Genomic DNA, 11674 nt, shown 5'->3' with positions numbered 1-11674 from the left:
CGGATCGTGGTTTCGTTTCCACCATTTGAAATTGTTAAGCATACTATCATATCATAGTTTATTTTCATCATATTATTTCCAAAACAAATAGTTATAAGCTTCCGCATAGCCCATTTACAAAATGTAGCTTTTTGGGAATTCTAATACATATGTACACGATATATACTAAGAAACACGGGCTTTATGTGCTTACATGTCAGCTTCCCGCCTGGTAAATTGGGACCTAGGACCTAACTCATTATGTTTCGGTAGGTTCCGTACGAAAATGTATCATTTTGTTTGTCAGAATAACTCTTCATAGATTGATAGGTCTCAAGGCCCTCTACCAATATTGTGCCTTTTATGGCCCTGGGGTCTCGGAATTTTCCCCAAAAACGTAGTAAAAAAAGTCACGTGCTTATACCTCATTCATGCCATTGGCCCGAATATACAATTGTATTATGGGTAACTAGTGATCACGTGATTTTGTGTTTACTTCCAAATATGGCGATAGTTTGCTTGCCATTTCTTTGGAGAAATTGATTTATTTGAAAATATTTAGACTCCAAAATGTTATTAATATTGCATGCATATCATTTTGACTTGCACATATGCACTGTTTTACTATAAATAATGAACTGAAATGAGTTGTAAAACTGCCATTTTCACGTTTTGTAAATAAATGATATAATGCGAATTGACCAATTCAATAGGTCTAACCGTCTAATCTAAAATCAGCGAAGATCGGCTACTCCCGGCTAAATTCGTAGAATTCTAAATTTATATATATATATATATTATTACATGCTTTAGGGTTCAGAACATATACATAACACAGAGAAAATAAGGCCAAATTATGTATAAATACCAGGTCAGAGAAATCACTCTATTTGGAAGTAAACACACACTCATGTGATCACTAGTTACCCACTTATACAATTCCATATTTATTTCGGCCAATGGCATGAATGAGGTATAATCACGTGACTTGTTTTACTACGTTTGACTACAAAGAACGCGTGTTTTGTATCATTATTGGGAAAATCCCCCGCGGATCGTGATTTCATTTCCACCATTTGAACAGAAGGCTTAGAGTAGACTTTGATTGTGAACTTGACATTGATAAATTGAAGATTACATGTTGTGCCATGGCAGATGTCAAAGTTCATGTATATACATGTATACTCGACAATTACTTGAAACATCATCTAATAAATTTGTGTTGAAATTATAATTGATGTTGACCAGGAAATGTACCAGACTAAATTTTGGTTGAATAATGCATGGAAAGTGAATTAATCTTAACTTTTCCACTTTGTGGAAAATCCTTCAAAACGGATTTATCTCCCTTGATTAAAATGACAAACCATGTACCTTTGCTATGATATAAAGTGGGTTTTTTTTCATTTTTTTTTTTAAATTCAACAATGAATGCAGATCAAATATATTAATCAAATATGTGTATTAATTTAATTTGAAACGTGTTTGTTTTGCTGAAAATTTGCAAAAAAAAATAATATCAATACAAAATATTCATGATTGTAATTTGATTGTTGTTGTTTTCGTACTTGCTGTAAAATGAGAAAAACCGTGTTGTGGAGAAGAAGTTTGTTAAAATTTGAATGGTTAACAAATGGATGAGAGTTGAGAATGAGCAGAAGGCAATAAGGATATATATGTCTAACAGTCACCTGAATATCAATATGCACAGTTATAAATAATAATTTGCTTTTAAGAAACAAATAAATATATCTCAGCCCTGTGACTTGGCACATAGGCCAAGAACTTTGTATCCCTTCATCCTAGCATGCTATGGCCCAATAACATGTCCATGTATGAGGTTCTTGGTTATTAAGAAGATTGTAAATTGTTTACAACAGACACTGGATGATGCCGGCCAAAAGACAATTGCAATAGGTCACACAGGAGGAGATTAATTCAACACACAACCATATATACTTTATATACTTTTTCTCATAAATCATTACATATAATCCTTGTACACATCCATATCAGTGGCGACGCTAACAGGAAATTAATGCATATGCAAAATGGCGTGCGAGCGTCGAAGGGTCGAGATTTTGGTGTTTGGAGGTCCGGGGATCTCCCCCGGAAAAAAATTACGATTCTGATGATTTTGCGAGCGCCGAATGCGCGAGGCTTTGGTGTTCTGGGGGTCCGGGGGTCTCCCCTGCGAAAAATATTACGATTTGGAATGACCAAGATGAGTTTTACGGTGTATTTTGAGGATTTTAATGCGTTCTTAACGTGGTAATTTTTCGATTTACATTTACCTGCATTTAGAAATTATAATTGTGAATGTCGTCATATCATTATGCAACCCTGCTCGATCTGATCATACGACTTCACACCATCAGCACATTGTTGTTTAACTAAAAAAAAAATGAATTGATTTAATTGTCTTGCTTAGACATGTAAACAATTTAATATTTTAAGAAACATTTTTGAAATATTAGAATCCCTTGATGGACATTTTTAGTCTAGTTCATGTGTATTGAATTTTTATTATTAAAGGTTTGAACATTACGTGCTTGAACTTTTAGGAAATGCGCCGCAAAGCGGCAAAATTTTCTAAAATGAAGTACGAAAAATGTGCAGGAGGACCCTTTTCTTCCTACGCCCCTGCAGTTGCACATTTAAAAAGTTTAATGAACTTGGTACCCACTACTGACTGATGTAAATCATGCCAACAAAAGATGGATCTTTTCTCTATTTCTGTAATTCTTTACCTTTTTCTTTCCTCTTGGAAATGTTTTATAACATGGGAAAACTAAAAATGAAGTCTATATAGCAGGAATAACAAAACACATAGCCACCTGTCAGCCATGGTTTTTTTTGATTGGTCACCCGAGTTCGGATACAGAATGAAACAAATACATACACTGTATATAAGCACCATATATTGGCCTATCAGGCCCATGAAATTAGCCAGTGATGATATCCATTTAACCTTTTAATATATGAAGAGTATTTGATTCCATTACATCTGTTTCCTATGAAAATTGAGCAAATAATGCTCATAAATGTGTTTCCCTATATAAACTATGGTAAAGACCCTATCGCATGGGGAAAATTCCGAGACCCCAGGGCCATGAAAGGCACAATATTGGTAGAGGGCCTTGAGACCTTTCAATCTATGAAGAGTTATTCTGACAAACAAAATGATACATTTTCGTACGGAACCTACCGAAGCATAATGAGTTAGGTCCTAGGTCCCAATTTACCAGGCGGGAAGCTGCCATGTAAGCACATAAGCCCGTGTTTCTTAGTATATGTGTACATATGTATTAGATTCCCAAAAAGCTACATTTTGTAAATGGGCTATGCGGAAGCTTATAACTATTTGTTTGGAAATAATATGGAAAATAAACTATGATATGATAGTATTGCTTAACAATTTCAAATGGTGGAAACGAAACCACGATCCGCGGAGGATTTTCCCCATAATAGTACAAAACACGCGTTCTTTGTAGTCAAACGTAGTAAAACAAGTCACGTGATTATACCTCATTAATGCCATTGGCCGAAATAAATATAGAATTGTATAAGTGGGTAACTAGTGATCACATGAGTGTGTGTTTACTTCCAAATAGAGTGATTTCTCTGACCTGGTATTTATACATAATTTGGCCTTATTTTCTCTGTGTTATAGGTATATGTTCTGAACTCTAAAGCATGTAATAATATATATAAATATAAATTTAGAATTCTACGAATTTAGCCGGGAGTAGCCGATCTTCGCTGATTTTAGATTAGACGGTTAGACCTATTGAATTGGTCAATTCGCATTATATAATTTATCTACAAAACGTGGAAATGACAGTTTTATAACTCATTTCAGTTCATTATTTATAGTAAAATAATACATATGTGCAAGTCAAAATGATATGCATGCAATATTAATAACATTTTGGAGTCTAAATATTTTCAAATAAATCAATTTCTCCGAAGAAATGGCAAGCAAACTATCACCATATTTGGAAGTAAACACAAAATCACGTGATCACTAGTTACCCATAATACAATTGTATATTCGGGCCAATGGCATGAATGAGGTATAAGCACGTGACTTTTTTTACTACGTTTTTACTACAAAAAATAGATGCAGATATATCCCGAGTTTGGAGCTAAAACCGCGTCTCGCGGGAGGATTTTTAGCCCAAAGCTTAAATCTGGCCATTAAGACCGTAACAAAAAATCGTAGTGCCTTTATTTAAGTGTATCGAGGGATGTAAATATTTATGTATATATATGGAAATGGCAGGGTAAGCTAACAAGTAAAGCTGGTTTCCAAATGGGTATTGTGTATCTGTACTGTGACCTTTTTGGCTTTTAAATAACGTAACTGGTATTTTTCGTGATTCGCAAAAAATGAAATCTTGAAAAAATCATTGTAATATCGTATAGTACGGTATGTACCACATGGACTTTGTACGAATGCTAATCCACAAAGCACACACACAGCTTTTAAACGAATTTTCAACCCACGGTTATATATATTAATAAATAATTATGGCCAAGAGGATGGAAATTCGTTGTACAAAGCAGAGTCCTATTGCACTCTAACTTCCTCAGCTCGGACTAACAGTTACAATGTGTACATACACGCAGGCTACAGCTGCATGGCCGGGATGTGCAGGATCACAATTTTTAATTTTGAAATCAAATAAATAAAAATCTGAATTAACAAAATTAACGTCGATCTCTGCTGTATGGTGCCTTGCTGAATATACACATTACCCTATGAAAGGGTGGCCTTTGAATTCCACTTTCAAGACCAGATGTCGACATCTTTTAGTTTAGATGTCGACATCAATAACTGACAAGTCGGTGTCACACCCGAGCATAAACACGATTAATCGCCGAGTTACCGACTTTCTACATAATTATCTTGGAATCATTGTGTGGGCAGGTTCATGTGGTAAGTCGACATATTCTTCTGTTTATGTCGACATCTTCCGGTATGATGTCGACTTAATGCCTTAATTATGTCGACATCATTAATAAGTCGTAAGTCGGCAACTCGATGGCAGAAATATGCCACCATACATATGGGATCCCCACAACACAAACCAAATCCAACAGCTCGAAAAAAACACAACGCAGAGCAGCAAGATACGTAAACAACAAATATCACGACACCAGTTCAGTTACAAACATGATACATCAACTCAACTGGCCAACAGATTAATACTTTTCTACAAGATTATACACAATATACAATGTAGTTGCCGTCGGATACCAGACCTTACTTATTCCAGCAGACCACAGAACCAGACACTCCAATCCACACTCCTTCAGACAAATCTCTGCTACAAAGGACACATACAAATATTCATTCTTCCCACAAACAATAAAACAATGGAATCTCCTCCCTGTAGCAGCAGTACAATGCACTACACTCGAGGACTTCAAGGCACATATTTCCAACGTAGCCCTTGAAGCCCTCATGCACTAGTTCTGCACACACCTTTTATCTTATATATTAAAAAAAAAAAAAAAAACACACACACACAAATTTAATCCCTTCACACCCTTGCACCCCTACAGATCACATGACGTGATCGTCATTTTTCACGGAGTCATGAAATACAAAGAAGAAGAAGAAGAGTATAACAGAAAGAAATCAGATTTACCGGTATTGCCTTCACAGAGAATGATATAAAATGAAAAAAATATCCCATCTCCACTTTGTAAGTTACGATATCAATCCAAGTTAATTTAAGAATGTTATAAACGTATTTCAAGGTGTTCTGTTAAAAGTTACGCATTAATTTTGGACAGAGATGCAAAAAATGATATGTATTTAAAATATTAATATTTAGAAAGATCAATTTTAGTTTCTATATATAATTAAGTTCAATGCTCGTGGTAAGTTTCTTTCTTCTTTCAAACACAGGTACACAATCTTCCAAGGTGAAATCAAATCTCCCCTAAACCCTGATCGGCCTTCCCGTATGTTTGCCCTGACGCAAATGTAGAGTGTTACTACTTTAGACTTACATCTTCGTCTGTCTGTTTCCTTCGTTGGTGGGTGGATCGGAGGTCCCTAATATGCTATGACTAGGTGACTTCTCATTGGATACACATACCCCAGCGATTGTTTTCTTGGGAGTTCCGTTCAACGATGAGCTTTAGGGTGAGTTGACTAGTGAGCTTGAAATATGATAGGTGATTCTGAAGTGAGCTTTGGAGTAATGGTTTGGAATGAGCCAGAGAGAGGTGTCTGATGAGTAGAAAAATGCAGTCGTATTTTTATAAATGTATTGACTATTCTGAAAATATCACCGTATTTATCGTCACTGTTGTTAAATATTGTACGATACTTGAATGTGTTATCAACATTTCTTTCTTTACAAATGGTTATGCTAATGTTCGAATTAAATTATATTCTGAAAACACCTACAATACTAAAAAGTGTACAGAAATTCAGGGACGGGAATCCTGACTTTCAGTTTCTATTTGGATATCAAAAGCTGAGTCGTTGAAATGACACAATTTTCTGGATTGTTTGCACTGTTCCGGGACAAGTTGCTTTAGGGGGGATTCGACAGGGAATAACATTGCACCCACATTGTTTTAACCCTGACTACGCCCCTGCTAGGGTTCGTGTGTTGTTGCGGACGAAAGTAAACAAGGAAAATTAATTCATGAACGTAACTGAGTCTTGAAAAGTGACAGTATATCCATATGACCATACAAACCTTAAAGTTAAGTCGCCGTGATTAGGGAACGCGGAGTCAAGTCGCCGCTACTGTTAGTTGGTTGGCAGTATGGGAACTATGCACGATAACTCCTAGAGGTCTTTGTTTGAAGACTGAATATTTTTTTTCACATATTCCGACTGATGTAAATTCGCCTAAATAATATTTGCACGTGTCACTAGTTTAATATAACATGAAGCGCTTTTTTATTGGCTGGAATTTATTGTGTTTTCATAATGGCGAATTTAAACTTATCTCAAAATTTCATATTAGATTTTAAGATTTTTTTCTTATAAAATAATGTTATACGAAATCAATAATCATTAAAGATTTAAATCCACGGAACGCTTCGTTGATAAGGCCACGGAAAGTCTGTCAACAAATACATCTCAGAATATAATTTATACTTTAAATCCAGGGAACACTTGATAAGTACACGGAACGTCTGTCAACAAATATGTTACAGAATACTGTACATACATAATTGTGCTTTAAATCCAGAGAACACTGTCTTATCTTTCATATTACGTAATCACTTCAGGAAAAAATTCTCCAATGTAGATTGAGTCAACTTGCAATGGTGTCGACCATAGCATCCTCACTAAGGACACGAAGATCATGTGCAATATCTAGAAATCTATCGTCTTTCAGAACAGCAAACTGCCTCAATCGTCGCGAGAATTCGGAGATCTCCTTCAGCGTCACAGCGGGTTCATCAGTTGTTTGAGCACATGATTCCTCCTCAGAATCGTCGTCAGCTGCATCTTCGTTGGTACACAGATGTTTGGTGACCAGGCTCCGCTCCCACTCCTCGCCGTCATCTTCCACAGGAATGTTGTCGTCAAATGTCAGAAGCGTGTCCTTGTCCATGTCTGCTGTCTTGGTGATACGCATCAGTTTTGCAAGCGGTATGTCGTCATCACCTTCTTCATCATCATCATTGTCGTCCTCTCTAGCGTCGGTTTTGCAGAATCCGGAAAGGGCAAAGCATTTCTGGATGGTATCGGGACGAGTCTCGCTCCAAGCATCGCGTATCCAAAAGAGATCATCAAGTACACTAATTTGTTTACACAGTTCTGTAACATTATCCACACGGTCAATCTCTGCCACTAAACTCTTCATCATCTTCGATAGGTAGCGGGCTTTAAATGCACGGATAATACCTTGATTCAGAGGCATTTGGCGGGAAGGAATTTCAGCTTCACGTTTAATGTCCTTTGCGTGTGAGGTGGCGTTGTCCAAAAACTTGAGAATATTCCGTTTCTCTCGTTTCATCTGTCTGTCAACACCTTTAATCCACATGCTTTCCTGTTGTGGTTCCATGTAACGGACATCTTGGAAGCCTTAATATTTCTGAAGCATCTGGGGTGTTTGGCTTTCCCTATCACTAGAGGTGCCAGTTTCTCCCCGGTAGCACTACACGCAAACATCACAGTTAATCGTTCCTTCGAATTCTTCATACCTTAAGAGGTAGATCCTTTCTATGCTAGTGTCTTGTCCGGGAACGCACGGAAGTAGAGTCCTGTTTCATCACAGTTTAAAATATCAATGGCGCTGTAACCTTCACATATCTCTGAAAGTTGCTGTTTGTAATCTCCAACCAGTTTGTCATCTACACCAGCACTTTCACCGCTCACTTTGAAGGCCTTAATAGTCTTAAACTTATCTAGCCACCCGTTTGGTGCCTTAAAGTCTGTGATCTGTAGCCGCGATGTGAATTTCAATGACTTCTGTTGCAAGATTGGAATAACATGTTTGACATACGATCACCATTATACATGTATTTGAAAATATCGGAGCATTGAGCTCTACTATCGATCAATGATATATGTATCTATTGTAAAACGTATGATGGATCTAATAGATGACTTTGTAGGAAATGGACAGGACGGTTCGTTCCACTCGGTCATAATAGACGGGAAGAAGCTGTTTTTATATAGATGGGTTCTAGCAGCAGTAACATTTAATAATCTGTTATGTCGGAAATTGTAATTATCGTTCATATTTAAAGAGGGTTGTTATACTTCATAAATATGAGAAGGGCAATTGTTATTAAAGATATTTAAAAAAGTTATATTTCGATGTAGATGTCTTCGTTTAATAGTGGTACTAAGCCAGATTCCCTATAAATTATAGCGTGGCTTGTTCCCCTTCTCAAACCAGTTATAATGCGTGCTGCTTCGAGCTGAATTGACTAAAAAATACCACACTCAGATGATTGCAATTTGATCATACTATATTAAAATACTCGAGAATTGGTCGAATAAAGGAATTATAAATAGTTTGAAGAGATTTTCTATGAAGTTTGAATTTTAGCATTCTGAGTATGTTTATTCGTTTGTATGCTTTCTCATAGATATGATTTATATGGGTAGACCAATTTGCCATTGAATTGAAATATACTCCTAGGTGCTTGTGATTGGAAATATTATTGATTTTTTTATTGTTGTGAAAATAAAACAGGAATTAACATTTGGGAGTCAACTCGCTTTGAAAAAAGAAGATATACAGTTTTATCAGGATTAAAAAGTATGCCTCATTTTTCAGCCTATATAGATATTTTTCTCATATCATTCTTTAGAATTTCGGCAGATTCTTGTCTATTTCCTTCAATGAGACTTATTAAGGAAGTATCGTCAGCAAACAATTTAACATTAGAAGAAATATCATCACCAATATCATTAATATACAATAGAAAGAAATATGTTCCCAGGACAGATCCCTGTGGTACCCCCGCCTGTATGGATTTAAAAATAGATTTGAATCCGTCGAAGACCACTCTCTGTCTCCTATTCTTCAAATAAGATGAAAACCATGTCAACATATTACCATCGATTCCATATTTTTTATGCTTATATATTAAACCATCATGCCAAACACGATCAAAAGCTTTGCTTATATAATAAAATATCATTCTCGCTTCTTTACCATTATCCAAATGTTTCACAATTGTGTCATACATAGCTAGTAGTTGATAGATTGTTTAATTTTTAGGTAAAAATCCTGATTGATGTTTGGAGATTATCCTATGTCTGGAAGGATAGTTAAAAAGATTTTTGAAGACATCTTTTCCACAAAATTTTGCTAAAAATAGGAGTCACAGAAATAGGTCTATGATTAGAAGGATCATTTCGTAAACCTTTTCCTTTATATATGGGTGTAACATTGGCATTTTCCCACACATCAGGAAGCATACCAGATGATATAGAATTATTAAATATTACATGAAGAGGTTTTATAAGTGACTGAGAGACACCCTTTATGAATTGAGGAGGAATAGTATCAGGGCCTGAAGGTTTATTAGTGTTGATAAGATGAAGTTGATCAATTATGTCTTGCACTGTAATGTCAAAAGCTGAAAAAGTATGGTGTGACTGAGGACTGTCAGGAGGTAGATCGTCAACATTCTTATTAGAAACAGATATAAATGTAAAGTATCCATTGAATGATTCAGCTTTGTCGATTGGATGCAGTTTTAGATCACCATTAATTATCTGAGGAGCGTCGAATTCATTTTTGTTGTCAAGATTCATAACTGACTTTGCTATTCGCCACCATTTACCAGGCGGTAAAGATTTATCAATTAAAGAGGACTGAAGTTTAGATAGATATTTTTCTTTTGCATCACGGATGAAGAAATAACCTGATTCCGAATGGTTCTAAATTTGTTCCATGAGACAGGAGTGTTATAAAATTTGGCTTTCGAATTTTGACGATTTCTTCTACGTATCATTACTCGTATATTATTTGTCAACCTGTGTTTTGACAAGACTGGGCCAATAGTGTTCATTTTTTATACAGATCGAAATACAAAATGTACTATATAATATCATAATATTAGGTATGTGTATCCTGCTTTCTCCATTAAAAAAATAACATCGGGGTAGCTATGTTGTGATAGCAGTTATACTTAGTAGTCCGCTTCGTATATTTATATTATTTTTTGATACCCAAACAGTGGGAGAAAGGAGAACAAAGCAAAATAACATGTAAACACTTGTCCGGAAAGATGAAAATTGATACGTATTTGTTATAAGGGATAGAAACGCAAAGGAAAATTATGATCCGTCGACTTGAGGCCATGTAGCTGAATGAGTATGAAAAAGAAAATCTGTTAATTTATCACAAAAGAATGAAAATGTATTGTTCTACTATCATTGGTGCATTGCATAGAAAACCCAAGTCACTAAGTGTGGTGTTGTTGTACGGTGTCTTTATGCTTTGGTTTTACTGTTACATTTACTCAAGTTGTAAATAGGCCGTTTAACCTAGTAACCAAACCCAGACTGAAGTGTTTGTGAGCAAGATGGAAAAGCAAGAGGAAGAGAGCTCGAGGTGTCGCCCCTACATCAGGATATCATAAATTTAGACTCAATATGTTTATCTCTACTTTCAAAAAAAAAAAAAAAAAAAAAAAATCGTAGAAGAAAGCGGGCTTTTATTTTGATGACTTGGTGTTACTATCGATTCATTACTCAATTTTGATGAACATGTTAAGATTTTATGTATGAAGGCATCCAAGCAAATAAATGTACTTGCTCGGTTGGGAGGTTTTCTTACTCTCGAGGGCCGCCGAGCGATATATAATGCGAGTTCTGTCCGCAACAGTATGGAATTCCCTACCAGTGGAGGCCAGAACAACCACATATTTTAATCATTTTAACAAATTATTGGAAGCTGGAGTGGTTTCAGCTGCAAGTGTGCCCTATGCCGCAAATAACAGAGTTTTACTTTGTACTACCCTTTCTTATACTTAAGTAGAAATTTTACTTCCAAAATTTCGTAATTATTTTTGAGCCTGGTCAACTGCGTCGATAGCCAACTGGAAGCGGAGAGAGTTGATAAGACCAACACGAAAACTTGGCTCTTGGTACATTTGATCAGGCTGCAGGAAATCGGGTAATCACTAGTCAATCAAAAATAGAATGTTTATTTTAATGTTAAATGTTTTATGTCCTAAGCTTGTATGA

General features: G+C 35.8%; 1 protein-coding gene across 1 annotated transcript; it reads right to left on the bottom strand.

Moving 5' to 3' along the window:
* Window positions 1-7271: 7271 nt before the first annotated feature.
* LOC138336622 (tigger transposable element-derived protein 6-like) lies at window positions 7272-8006 on the bottom strand. The gene has a single exon (XM_069286144.1). The coding sequence runs from the start codon at window positions 8004-8006 to the stop codon at window positions 7272-7274; it is 735 nt and encodes a 244-aa protein (XP_069142245.1).
* Between the last annotated feature and the right edge of the window lie 3668 nt (window positions 8007-11674).

Source organism: Argopecten irradians, chromosome 12 (assembly GCF_041381155.1).
Source record: "Argopecten irradians isolate NY chromosome 12, Ai_NY, whole genome shotgun sequence".
In the NCBI taxonomy this organism is placed as follows: Eukaryota; Metazoa; Mollusca; class Bivalvia; order Pectinida; family Pectinidae; genus Argopecten; species Argopecten irradians.
Note: the sequence above shows the minus strand (reverse complement) of the source record. Positions and strands in the feature narration are given on the sequence as shown.

Coding starts and splice junctions, on each gene's coding strand:
- LOC138336622 (XM_069286144.1), bottom strand. CDS start 8,006: ATGTGGATTAAAGGTGTTGACAGACAGATGAAACGAGAGAAACGGAAT.